At 42.5% G+C, this 14,397-nt stretch overlaps 1 protein-coding gene across 1 annotated transcript in view; it reads right to left on the bottom strand.

The window, feature by feature from the left end:
- The window catches only part of CCDC6 (coiled-coil domain containing 6), a 105,281-nt gene that overhangs the window by 21,835 nt on the left and 69,049 nt on the right, over nucleotides 1-14,397 (bottom strand). The window contains exons 4-5 of the mRNA XM_045069909.1: nucleotides 2,187-2,290; nucleotides 166-326 (exon numbers count right to left, since the gene is read on the bottom strand). Of these exons, the coding sequence (XP_044925844.1) occupies nucleotides 166-326; nucleotides 2,187-2,290 (265 nt within the window). The remainder of the gene's footprint in view (nucleotides 1-165; nucleotides 327-2,186; nucleotides 2,291-14,397) is intronic.

Here is a 14,397-nt window from a genome sequence, read left to right as displayed (position 1 = left end):
TCCATTCCAGGACAGAAAGGTTTCTATACGCATGTATTGGTAACGGACTACAGGATGGATCTGACCCATGCAAATCCAACGGTCAATACTGGTAAAAGCCTGTGCTTGGTAACTGGGTTGCCTGTGCACACAGAAGACCGGGGAGAGAAACCAGGGGCTACGTACGCTGTAACTGAGCGGCTCTCAGCTGCTTCTTCAGCCTTTCCACTTCATTCTTTAAAAACCTGATGTGGCGCATCATGTTTTCTGGAGAGTCTATCTCCATGGAGATGTCTCTAGGCGACGGGGGAGCAGAGACCGGCTGGTCTAATTTCTCCTGCAGGATTCTTCCGTGAAAAGAAAAATTCCAACAATGAAAAACAGTTTCCCTTAAAAGACAAAACATACTAGCTGGAGGGTTTGTTTTCACGGCAAGCTCCTGTGAGTCACCAGAATTCACAGGGTTGACAGACTCAGGCTCTGCCCGTTTTATACCCACTTTGGGTCTCCCTTACCTAGTATCCAGGTCAAGGTCAAAGGGCAGAGCTGAAGGATCCACCCTCCTTTTTTTCTTTTAAATGTTCGCCGGTAATTAAGCATTAGTGAAAAAGTCGTCAGCATTTGTTTCTGATTATTATGCCTGGCATACAGTAGGCACTCAAATTATCTGCTGACTCAATGCATCACATCGGTTTGTGGGAACAGAGATACTAAAGAAATTTCACTCTCAACGCTTTCTGGTAAATGCTTCTGAACTCCGTACTAGGGTTCCCTTGGAAGGAGACACCACACAGACTCCACTTCTAAAATTCCCTCCTAAAAAATTCCTAGGAGTGGGGCAAACTGGGCTGAAGGCCCTTTGCTTCTATTCAGAGCACAAGTGAAAAGGTAAAGAACAAAACCAAGCCACAATCATTGGGTTAATAATTGGTGGTCCCACCTTCTCTAGCAATTACCACTAGTTTGAGGCACAAGGAATGTGAATATTCAACAGCTTTTCACTGACCAAATGATACATCATATTGTTTAACACAATACTTTGGCACTTACACATATAAAACCTCCAATTGTGTTCTGTAAAGGAAGAGAGACTGGCAATAGACCTCTAGGCTCCCCTTTCATAAGCTGCTAGGCTCTTGGTTTGATTTGGCTTTTAACTTTTACCTTTAAGTTTGCCCAACTGCAAATTGTGAATTACCTTCAGGCCTGCCCTTGTTGAGAAAACTGGCATGTTAAACATTGTAATGGTCCTGCATTTACTGTATTAAATACTCTTTCATAATTCAATTTATTAGCACCGCTACAATAATGCAAAACACACCCAATTCAACAACAGCTTGAATATTTCCCTAGAGATACAGCTCTGATTTTCACTTTTCTTAAAGCCTGTGATAGGACTGTATTTTGCAAATTTAGAGATGAACTCAAAATAGCTTACGGATGCTCATCCAAACCAAATACTTAAGGCAAAAAGGACTCTGGTTAGCAAACAAAAGATCCTAGTGAAGTAGATTAAGAACATTTTAAAAACTCCCTTTCTACACCCCCACACACATCCCACATACAGAACACCCTGCCATTCTTCAAGTCCTGCTCCATCACCCAATGGATGCACCACTGAAAAATCAGGACACGAAGGGGTCCAAGAAACGTCTGCTGTTGAAGGACATGTCACACCATGTACACACATTTAGCACAACAATTCCTAACCTTAACAATGTGCAAGTATTTACAGTAAGTCTTCACGCCAATAGATAATAATTTTCCTATTAAAATCTCAGCCTTCCTGTTGAAATACATTCTAGAGATGTGTAATAACTAGCCGTACACCATCCACAACCGAAGCACTTGAAAAAACGGGGGAAGCCAGTTCAATAAGGTAAGACGCTGAAATTGCAACGATCTTTCCTGAACAATTTAAAGAGGAACCATTAGCACCTTGACTAATGTCTTCATACACTTTGTCCCAAAGGAAAGGAAATTTGGGACTAGAAGAGAGAAACAGAAAGAAATAGAAATAGAAAAAGAAATAGAAAGATGCAACATGAGAAGAGTTCAGGAGGCTTTCAACTTTTTTTTGGTTTGGCAAGTTAAAACAATGTGCATCACCCAAGGAATTAAAACTCCCCTTTCTCTCCATCAACCACACCCAGAGCAGCGCTCTCGCCGTGCACATGCCCCACACTGAACAGCAAGACTAAACAAACCGCTTTTCAGCTTCAAGTTTGTCCATCCTTTTCCAGAGACGATTAACTAGCGCTTCTTGTTCTTGTTCCAAAGTATTTTCAAGGTCAATCTTCTCTCGTCTCAACTAAAGGAAGGAAAAAAGTTTTACTGAGAATAGTAAGCCATTTAAACTTTTGTTAATGAGATTTTTTTTTTGTTTGTTTGGACCATGAGGACCCCCTTACTTGGAAAAAACTGCAAAGAAATGGCCAATTTCCTGGCATAGTCACATCAAGTGCATCTCGTTCTTAACCTTTAGTTGAGAGAACCGAGACAGGTTCATTCTCTGCTATCTGGTACACGAGTCACACCGCTTGTTTCAGCATTCATTCAAGGCACAGGGACACAGGTAAAGTCTTCCTCAGAGAGCATTGAGAGAGCTCAGCTTACTACTGTTACCAGGACTTCTCCGGGTTTGTCCCCCGACCCCAGTGCTGCATGTAGCTCAGGGCTAAACCAGAAAGGTTATATTACCATTTATATAAAGAGCTCAACACCTCAAGACAATTCTTTATACTGATTAATGGCTGCACAATGCCAGTTACCTCTGAGGAGGTAGGGAAGAGAAGTCTGATTTGGGGGAAAGTATGCAGCAGCAAGGAAGCCCCAAAATGCATTCTACTTCATGAAAAGAAAATTCATGGGAAAATTCATTTACTCCATCAATATTGGGCAATATGAAAATACTATGAATGATGCCAGTCACTGGCTAATAAGGGTGTATCAGGGGATCAAAGTCAGAATTTTCGGCCTTCATGACAGTTATATTTTAGTGGGGTCAAGAGAGTAAATGAAATAGGATTTTATATTTTGGTGGAGTGTGAAAGAGCTATGAAGAAAAAGAGGGCTGGCAGGAAGGATAAAAAGTGCAATGATCCATTTCACAGCAATGTGCAGAGGGAATGTGTTATATCATTTTTTGTAATTCTCTACCTGTTTGAGATATTAAATAATTTTAACAATTTTTTTTTTAAGGAAAGAAAGATTATGGTACTGCCCCTATACTGTCTCTTAGAATAGCAACTCACCTTTTCAATCACCGAGTCAACAAATTATTTTTGATTGCACAGCTACAAAGACTGCCTTAGCAGGTCACAGAGGCAAGCTCCTCACTGATCAAATGTACAGGGCCATCTGGGTGGCTCAGTCAGTTAAGCGGCCGTCTCTTGATTTCCACTCAGGTCATGATTTCAGGGTCCTTGGATCAAGCCCTGCATTGAGCTCCCTGCTTGGCAGGGAGTCTGCTTGTCTCCCTCTCTATCTGCCACACCCCCTGCTTTCTTCTTCTCTAAGATAAATAAATTAGTCTTAGAGAAAAAAAAATCCCTGCATATACAGTAAGATGAGACCAGCACTATGTATAAATTGCAGTCTTTTAAAGCAACCAAAGCAGACCTTATTATCAGTGAATAAGCCAAAGTCACATCGCATGGTCAAATGAAAACACAGCGTGGAAATGCATGCGCCAGCAGGTGGAGGGGCGGGACGGGGGAGAGGAACAAGTGGATGCCACACTGACTGCAGAGCCCAACTTGGGGCTCGAGTTGGACACTCAACCGAGCGACATAGGCACTCCGAACCCAAGTCCCTTCTGACTGCTTATCCTGCGAGCGCCCAGCCCACTGACTTGTGTAATATTCATTTAAAAGCCTGCTTTATAATTAAATCAGCTCAATGGACTGCCAAATTCTTTTTTTCTCTTCAGTAGCTCTCCTTCCCATTGCAAGTTAATTAACATCAGACCAGGAGTTCTTATTATGTTCCCAAAATAAATACAGAAACTTCAGTAGATAAACTTAAGTGCATAAAAGTCTAGCTGGTTCATGTGACTTCAACAGCCTCTCCTAGCTCCATCTTCTCACTGGGCAGATACTAACCTATCATCAAAAAAGCCAAAGGTGGGGAGTGGCTGAGAGATGGCTCCCAGCACCACCACACTTCTTTCTCCCTGTAGCGTTTTCCCATTTAAAGAGAACTGGGACACTGGGGGTGGGGGTAGAGGTGTGGGAAAGAAATGGTTGGCCAAAAAACCTGGTGAGAAACCTGGTGAGAACTTCAGCCTCACCACTGTGCTCAACTACAGAATTTGGAACGTCTTAATGAATTTTTTTTCAATCTACATTGAAAACTTTTACTCTAACCACATTATCATGGGAATCATGTATCACATGCACATTTTTTTCCCCAAGGATTTACGTTTTTTAATTTTTTTAAAAAGATTTTATTTATTCATTTGACAGAGAGATCCCAAGTAGGCAGAGAGGCAAGCAGAGGTTGGGGGGTGGGGGGAGCAGACCCCCTGCTGAACAGAGAGCCCGATGAGGGGCTCGATCCCAGGACCCTGAGACCATGATCAGAGCCGAAGGCAGAGGCTTAACCCATTGAGCCACCCAGGTGGCTCTCAAAAGTTTTATTTGAGAGTGTTTGTGAGCTGAGGGGAGGAGATGGTTTACAAAGAGGCAGAGGGAGAGAGAGAGACAGAATCTTCACGCAGACTCCCCAACTGAGTGCAGAGCCCGTTGCAGGGCTCAATCCCAGGACCCTGACATCATGACCTGAGCAAAATCAAAAGCTGGACATTTAAGTGACTGACCCACCCAGATGTCCCACTTCTATTGGAGAATATATTCTGAACCCCAAACCTCTGGCTTAAAAAACAAATTTTGAAGGCAAGATAATAAAAGAGAGGGAAAAGCCCATGAAATAAGAGCTGCCATAAAAACAGAACAAAGACACAAAGTTTGTTACAACACACAGGAGAGGGCACTTAGATGGTGATGATGTAAGAACAGGACCCGTTGTTTAAAAAAGAAATCAGAGTCCTCTAACACCCACATTAACCAAACTCTAAGTTGGCTAGATTTTTTTCTTCCCGAGAGAGAAATTCCAAGAAAACAAGTAGGTGCTGGGGATTAACATGACAATCCCCCAAAACCTTCCAGGTCAGGTAGTATCTAAAGGCTATCAATAGTTTAGCCCAATTTCCTATCAATTTGTTATGTAACACTATTAGATTTCAAAGTGGTTAACCTGGAGATACAGAATACCTGGGAAAGTAAAAGCACCGTATTTTAAAAATGACTAAATTACAGACAGAAAAATGAACGTTTTTGCAATGGTTGAATGTGTCCCCCCAAAATTCCTATGTTGAAGCCCTAACCCCCAGTGTGATGCTATATAGAGGTGGGACCTTTGGGAGGTACTTAGGTTTAGCTGATGTCATGAGGTCGGGGGCCCCCATGGTGATGGGACTTGTGTCCTTTCTAAGAGTCATGAGAGACCTTACAGCTTGCCTCATGAGGACACAAGAAGTCGGCAGTGTGCAACCTGGAAGACAGTCCTCATCAGAACTCCACGACGCCATCGTGCGCTGGGATCTTAGAATTCCAACCTCCAAAGCCATGAGAAATGAGAAACAAATTTCTGTTGTTTATCAGCCAGTCTTTGTTGTTGCAGAAGCCCAAATGGAAGAAGATAATTTTTGTTTTTACTACAAAAGTAGAGCCAATAAAGATCTTAACCTCCTTCCAGCCTACTTTGGGAATATATCAAGGTTTTCCATATCCATGGGAAAGAACAGGATTCATGGAGGGGGGGCGCGGGGTGTCTGAAAACAGATGATGAGCAACGGACATGAAAAGAGCAGAGTACAAGGCACCACGGTCCTTGTTCCACGGCAAAGCCGTACTCACCAATTAAAGCAGCAGACACAGAGCTGGTCAAAAGTGGATGCTTCTGCCAGTGTCTATCCAGGCAGTCAGTGGAATTTTGCTCAGCCCTAACAATTCCCCTCCTAGGCTGGAAGACATTTGACCTCTGCCTTCTAAAACAAGGTGGATTTGTTGTTGTTTTTTAAGAAATTCAACAGCCAATTTTTATCACAGATGAGTTAAGATGGGTGTTCACAGGCCACAGAGCCCCTGAGGTACCTATCTGATTAACCAAGCTGCAGCTGGTTTCAAAATTAAAACCAAGTTCTAGGTCATCATCACTGCCCGGGCAACACCAAGCACAGAAGGAGCCGGCAGAGTCAGTGAAGAGCGAGAGGAAAGGAGAGGAAGGAGGCTCCCCTTTGAGTCCAGAAAGTCAACAATTTAGGTGAAAAAAACTCATCTGTGTACATAAGAAATATACTGATAGACGGGGAAAAAAGGAAAAAAGATTAAAAAAAAAAAAAAACCCATAAAAGAACTATATAGCAAGATCATTAGGGTTGGCTCTGCAGTGAAAGGAAGGAATACGGGTGCTAATTTCTCTTCCTGCCTTTTCCTGCCTGCACCCAATTTTGTAATGAACATTTATTATTTTTGTAACAAAATATTTAAAGACATCTAATCTTAAAAACTGACAATTTCTGGGGTGCCTGGGTAGCTTAGTTGGTTAAGGGTCCTGGGATTGAGCCCCGCATTGGGCTCCCTTGCTCAGCGGGGAGCCTGCTTTTCTCCCTGTGCCATTCCCCCTGCTTGTGTTCCCTCTCTCTCTGTTGGTCTCTCTGTGTCAAATAAATAAAATCTTTTAAAAATAAAAAAGCTGACATTTCCAATACAATTTAACAGTACATCCATTAATTTAGGATGTTAATTTACATATACAAAATCCTGAATAAGTCAATAAACTCTCAGAGGATAAAATGTTAGCTATTTGAAATATTCTGAGAATTTTCCAGATAACCCAGAGTCAACCTTCTTTACCACAGTTTCCAAATATTTTTTCTCAAAGACCGTCTTCCTATAAAAATTAGATTTGTTCTTTGAAATGAACATAACTTCAGGACAACATTAATATCCCGTCAATATTAACACGTGAAAATGACATTATTTCATTATTTACCAGTTCAATAAATTTTAGTTTTGTTCAGTCATGTTGAGAAACGATGGTCTTTTATGAAAAAAAAAAAACAAAACACATTAATTACTCAGATTTCTATGGTTTCTGGACTCAAGTGTTCATCACTTAACATCGGCATAAAAGCATATAAACCTGCATATATGGGTTCCTAATTTGAGGGGACTTTTACCATTTGAGTACCATCAGTGGAACTGGGTGTACATCCTTTTGCTACATCGAGAGTGCTGTGGAGAAGTCCATGGGAAAGAGGTCCCCTCAAAGCCATGTTAGAAATACGGTATCACATCAGTGGCTATCACCAGTCCATTACCTAAAATGAACTTAAGAAAATAACACGAGGAAAACTTTTCTCGATATGCTTTCTCCAAAATGGAAGTTTCTGTGATGAATCGTTACTGCCTCCATCCCAATGCCTTACACAGAGATGTTGGATTTACTTAGCCATTCATTCTTAGCCATGCACACTGAGCTAAGAAGAATGCCCTTTCTTAAGTCATCAACTAAATTACTGTTCTGGTCATAAACAAACAGATTTCATGCATTTCAAAAATCACAAAGTCTGAGTACAGTGTCTCTGGATTTTACTGCCCTTACTGTGGCATACCCAATGGCCTTCAGTTTAACAGGCAAAGTCTTTACCTCCAGGGCATGACCAGAAACACACCCTGTTGGGATGTGATGAGGTGTCTCTCTTGTTATACAGGGAACACGTTTTGAATTTTCCCCCTGCCACTGTGTACCAACCTTTCCACACAGCAAATGTTAAGATGGAAGAAAGTGAGTTTTTCTATTTAATTGAAATGAGATCTAGCGAAGGAATTCTGAGAGACTGTTTCCCCCACATCCTGTAGACAGACTGACTTATCTGTGTCCCAGATGGAGCTCAAAGTATACTTTCCCAGGTCTGGAGTAGGGACCTCTCTCATCTGCTTTATGACATCCCGACAGCTTACGGATTACAAAACAAATCTGCCAAAAGAACACTAAAGCTTGCTCAGAGCGCTGAGGATTGCCCTTAGCTTGCCTCCTTCCCAGGCACAAGATCCAGCTCAAGTTTCAGCTCTGCTCTGAGGCGTTTTCCTATCTGTCCCAAATAAGCAGTTGGTAAAATGCTTGTACCCAAGCTTCTCAAGTGACCTCAACATCCTCAAGGATTTGCTACAATCAAATTGCCACAGGCGGACTTCAGGAATTATCCTGATTATTATTCTGGCTGTGCCCCGATGCAGCTTGCCTACACGTGCAGGCACAGGTTACGATGCTTTATTTAAAACAAATTAAAGCAGACAGCAAATTATAATACCCTGTTGTTTCTTGGTTGTGTGTGTGTGTGTGTGTGTGTGTTTTAGAGGTAAGAAGAAAGAAGAAAAGAGGGAAAGATTAAAATATGAATAGCAGTTGTTTGGGGGTGGTGGACTATAGGCAATTTTTTTTCCATATCTGTACTTCTGTGTTTTCCAAGTTTTCTTGAAAAAGCAATGGATCGTTTTTCTAATACAAATATTTAATTAAAAACTCCCAAGATCCGGAACTTGATATTAGCATTTGAAATCAAGTTTCAAAGCATGCAGTGGTCACTAAATTTCATGTCCTTAATGGAAGTGAACCCTCCAGTCACAGCGTCTTTCTTTGGGGCAAAATGGCACACAGAAGCTGGCAGGGACACCCAGAGCCATTGCAGCAGGGTCCTCATGGCCAGACCCTGAAAGGGCAGCGGGCAGCAGAATGGAACTATAATAAAACCGGCAGGGCCACACTCCCTGTGAACTTTAAAAATACCCTGTTCCACAGCAATTAAAAAGATCAACCAAAGATGCAAAACTGGTTTGTATCTTGAACGAATCACCGTGTTCACAAGGAAGGCAGAAAGGCCATCCTGTAAGAACAATTGTTCTAAGAGTTGGAAACCTAAAACCTTCTTTTCTTCCTAATAGCACTTAAAATATACTAAGTGTTTCCTTGTTTCAACTTAAAAAAAAAAAAAAAAAAGGAACAAAATTAAATCTTATAAGGCTTGAAGAGTGTCACTCTAACCCCAGCCCTGTGATTTGCTGCAGTCACGGAGGGTGAGACACGACCCTGGGGTAAGTGGGTGTCACTTCTGCAGCGCTCCTGACACTGAGGTCTTGTCAGGCCTCTGTGGTCACCTGATGTTGCCAGGTGGCTGAAGGTAAGTCCCCAGCACCGATCTACACTGGGGCCTACATCAGACAAAATGCTGCCTGGAAAGACAAGCTTACGCCCTCAAAGACACCATGGAGGCAGACCACCTCGACACTTCTTCCTTGTCCAGGAACACAGTGGAGGGGTTCAATGTCATATCCGCTTCACCAGCTCTGTTCTGTTTCCAGCATCTCTGCTCCATGCAGGCCCTACACCCACTTTTTACTGCATGTCTTCTCTCCCATTTATCTCCTCCCACCTCCCTGCTCCCCTGCAACCAGGCTGGACTTCGATCAATCCAACCATGTGTGTCAATTAAATAATTAAACCAGGTGCCAAGGAGCTTCAGGGCATCTCCCGCGGTTGGGAGCGGGGGCAGGGGGAGGACACGCTGCTGCAGGAGCGTCACCGCTCCCCTCCCCCAAAGTCATGCACACAGCGTCCCTCCTCGCCGTCCACAGATCCATCCACTGGCCTTGCCAGACCAGGAGACCAGCCTTCATGAGGCCAGATACCTAACATCATCTTTCTTAGCAGAGTCTGTGCAGACAGCAGGCACATGAACTGAGTGAATGCAGGCTCTGTGCCATACAAATGGGCTAACTGCGCATGGGCACAAGAGAAAGCCAGAGGGGCTGGGTCACACAGGACATGTGAGCCCATACTCGTTCAACTGAAGAGAACAGGTCAAGGAAGGTGATGAGACATCTGAGGTTCAGATAACACGCATCATCATTTTCCTGGAAAATGGGCAGGGCAAAGTACCATAGAAATTAGATGAAACTTCCGTTATTAACAGCAACAGCTACAGTTTTTGAAGAGCTTACTAGATGTGAGTCACCGGGACTTGGTGGTTAGGTCAACACTGTGCCTTTCCTCTTTTAGCTTACTATAAAATTTATAGGGAAGAAACACTTTAATTGTTTGCTAATTGCTGTTTGTGTAGCAAGTGTTAGGGGCGCAGTACTGATCATTCTGTGAACGCGGGGCAGCACGCCCCTGCCTGCCTGGAGAGACGGACCCGTGCAGATCTGGGGGCAAGCGAGCATGGCGCACAGCACAGCATGGTTTTCTAACTGCAGGCTGTGGACCATTACTGGAGTGTGAAATGAGACCACTGTGACCTACATTTTGCTAAAAATGAAACAGAATTCAATAGAAAATCAGCGCAAAGCACAAGAAGTGCTATTTTAGGAAACTTGTCTCCGTCAGATACATGGTAACAAACATTGCAGTGTCCGAGGTCGCCATGTTAACTTCTCTCTTGTCCACACTGGAACGATCTGGCTGGAGGGATGAGAGTACTTCGCCATGGTGGAGTGTGAGGAGAGGCAGGATTCAAGAGTAATCCTCTCAACAAAGCCACGAATTTAGGTATTCATGTCTGTTTCACAAAACAGCTCAAACTGCGGGCTGATTATCATACAGGTTCTTCAGATGGAAGGAACAGTGTGACCCAAGACAGTTTTCCTATGCTACATGGGCTAAGATATTGTCATTTGTAAATGGGACGCTAATGAATGGAATTACCATTCAATTCCAAATCCAACTTTAGACAGGAGTGTCTCTGCTTTTGCGATTCGGGGTTATCTCAGATAAAAGAAGACTCCTCACATTCTAGAAATTACAGCTAGAGGAGAACAGAAAGGGTGTCTGGTACGTGGCAGATGAGCCTGCTCATAACACGAATGTTAGCTGAATTACGGGACTAATTCATTCCACTTTTCCTGTTGTACTTCCTAACAATGGTTAAGTACTCAGTCCACCTAGCAGCTGCTCTGTTAGCTGTCTCCTCCTTTTCCAGTTTTCTATGCCAAGTGCACAGAGGGCTCGCCATAGCTGCTGACTTGAACTTCACTTAATAAATACGCCAGTGCTGCCTGTCTTTTAATGCTAGTTCTCCTTCTCCAGAGAAGAAAAATCCTTCCTGGTTGGGAGAAAACATTCAAGGTCAAGATTTCCTGACACTAAGAGAATATTCCAAGTTCTAAATGTTCTTACTGTCACCTAAGAAAATGTGAATACCAATTAAGAGACTAACAATGATCATGTTTGAACAAAAATTTTCAAATAAGGCTTTTGCAGGCAGTGGCCACCAGTTCAAAAAAAAAACCTGTAACAACACTGAAGTTATGTTGATTAGACTAAACCTAGTCTACAGTGAGGGCCTCCTGGCATGTGACCTGCAAACGATATATCCTGATAAGGGAAATATATCTAGAACATATAAGGAATTCTTACAATTCAATAAGATCATCTTGAATGGACATTTTTATAAAAGATACAAAAATGGCCAAGTAGCACCTAAAAGATTCTCAAAATCATCAGCCATCAGCGAAATACAAAACCACAATGAGATACCACTACACATTGACCAAGATGGCTTTAATCAACATGGTACGACCACCTTGAAAAAACAGTCCAGGGGCGCCTGGGTGGCTCGGTCAGTTGAGTGACTCGTGATTTCAGCTCAGGTCATGGTCTTAGGGTCTTGAGACTGAGGCCCACAGTAGGCTCCACACTCAGCACAGAGTCTGCTTCTGTCCCTCTTCTTTTGTCCCTCCCCCCACCCCAGCTCATAGGCGCTCTCTCTCTAAAATAAATAAATCTTTAAAGAAAGAAAAACAAAAATAAACAGTCTAGCAATGCCCCCAAAAGGTAGACATGGAGTTACCATGTAATCCAGCATATATCTTCCTAGATATGTACCCAAGAAAAATGAAAACACAAATCCACACGAAAAACTGTTCAAGAGGGGGACCGCCTGGTTCAGCTGGTTTCAGCTCCAGTCATGACCTGAGGGTCATGAGATCAAGGTCCATGGTGGGCTCTGCACTCAGCAAGGAGTCTGCTCGAGATTCTCTCCTTGTCTGTCCCTCTCCCCCTGCCCCACATTCCTGCTCTCTCAAGTGCATTTTCTAAAATAATTAAAATCTTAAAAAAAAAAAAAAGGTTAAAACAACCCAAATGTCCACCAAATGATGAATGGATATATGAAATATGACACAGCCATGCAGTGAAACGTTATTCAGTCAGGAAAAGGGGTCAAGCATTGATACAGGCTACAGATGGATAAAAGCCTTATACCTAGTGAAAGGAGCCACTCACAAAAGGGGACACACCGTATGATTCCATTTTTCCTTCCATTCAGAATGGGCTCATACAGAGACAGGAAGTAGAGCAGTGGCTGCTTCAGGGGAATGGGAAATTCAGAGTGACAGCAGAAGGGCACAGGGTTTCCTTCTGAGCTGATGAAAATGCTCTAAAATTGATCATGGTTACGGTTATACAACTCTGAATAGACTAAAAACCAATAAAGTGTACATTTTAAATGGAGGATTTTTATGGTATGTGAGTTTATCTCAATAAAGCTGCTACCATCACCAGCACTGCTGAAAAGAAAGTGACCTAGGATATCAAGCGAAGAACTAGATTCACATCCAGTTCCTCTGGAATCCAGTGCCCAGGCTCTAAACACTACACTGTATCTCCTTCCAAAACACAAATGACCACTTTCCAGTTACTTGGCCAAATCTACACTTAAAACTCTTCCAACAGAGCAGTGGTAGACCATAAGACACATGGGATAATTGCCTTCAAATAGCATACAGTTTAAAAAATACGTTTATTGTCAGATAGATGAGCAAAGGCATGCACCACAGACAAATCATTGTAATATGTAATGTAGTACACGCCTTTGCTCTTGATAATGATCTACAGTAGAGGATATATTCTGTAACACAAACTGTGACCTACAGTCTATCACACGGAGGATAATCACAAGAGAGGATCAGATCACATTCATGGAAGAACAAAAGACATTTATTCCTGCTGGAGGGAAAAAAACATTCCCCCAAAGCACTAAAGCTATTTACAGCTAAACAAAATACAGAACAAGATCCCCAACATTTAATCATCCCAGACATACCCAAAACAAAGAGGGGACGTTTCATGATGATGTTAAATTCTCCATCTTAATTAAAACAGGACCTTGATATTCTAGATCTGAGGTTTATTTCCAGGATAGGGCTTTGCAGTAAATGAACTCCATAGTCGAATGCCATTTCTTTATTACTGAGGTGTGAAATAACCCTGAAAGTGCACTTGGTGAGAACGTATGCCTTGGACATCATTTTACAGGGTTTCAGTTACTGAAGTCCCCAGAGAGTCTTAAGACAGTGCAGCAATCCATTCTCTCTCGCCCATGGACTCTAAGATCAGACTGTCCCCTAGCCAGGCCGCTACCCCCACCTTGTGGCCACAGCTAAACCCTGAGGGTCACAGCCCCAGTCCCAAAGTCTCCTCAGCTTTGGAATAAATGCAAGAGAGAAGCTGTTCCAATTCCTGACAGCCACCAATGAAGGCCGTGACCAAGTGAAGCTCTCACAACGCCCACCCCTGTGAGAACTTCACTTGGTCACGTGGTCAGCTCTTGATTCGTAAGTTCTGATAACAAGTATTTGGTGTGTCAGGACCTTAAATAAGAATCTTCAACGTTTTCACTTGAAGGAACTTGTTATTGCCTATCTTAGGAATTAAAGAGGTGAACTTTGGAATAAAATGTTTTTAAACTGTGTGTGGTAGGCGTTTTCTAAATTGAGATATTACATCTGAATTCTGAAGACAAATGTTAAGTCTACATTACTCTGGATATGTATAAAATAAATAACCAACCTTTGCAAACAGAACTTTTTTTTCCCCTTTCCCTGGAAGGGATAGAGAAATGTTTTTAGGATCATTATTCACAGTCTTAGAAAACGCAGTGACATTCCTCCCTTTGATACAGGGAGACTCAAGAATAACACAGAAAACAGATGCCAGTTAGAGTAAAACTGACTTCCTTTCAAAGCTGACATTCCGGTCACCGTTTCATTCTCAGGGACGATAATGAAACTAGAGCGGCCCTGGGGGTGATTTCAGAACCAGTCAGCATGAACCGAGACACACAGAAAGACCCTGAAGTTGGGATAAATCTGGTAACTTTGCCTGAACGGCTAAGCCAAACCATCGAATTAGCAATCATGGTTGAAATTACAAAGAACTAGAAGATTTTCATCAATACACTGAATTTTACACAGAAACCAGATAGCAGTACACTATGGTCAGTCTCTTATAATCTCTCTTAGGGAAAATAAAATCTCAGGATATCAGATTAGGGGAAAAGCATCAGGGAGCACTGAG

This window comes from Mustela putorius, unplaced genomic scaffold, assembly GCF_011764305.1.
Source record: "Mustela putorius furo isolate JIRA1106 unplaced genomic scaffold, ASM1176430v1.1 tig00003949_pilon_pilon_pilon, whole genome shotgun sequence".
Lineage (NCBI taxonomy): Eukaryota > Metazoa > Chordata > Mammalia > Carnivora > Mustelidae > Mustela > Mustela putorius.
This window is presented reverse-complemented; position numbering and strand designations above follow the sequence as displayed.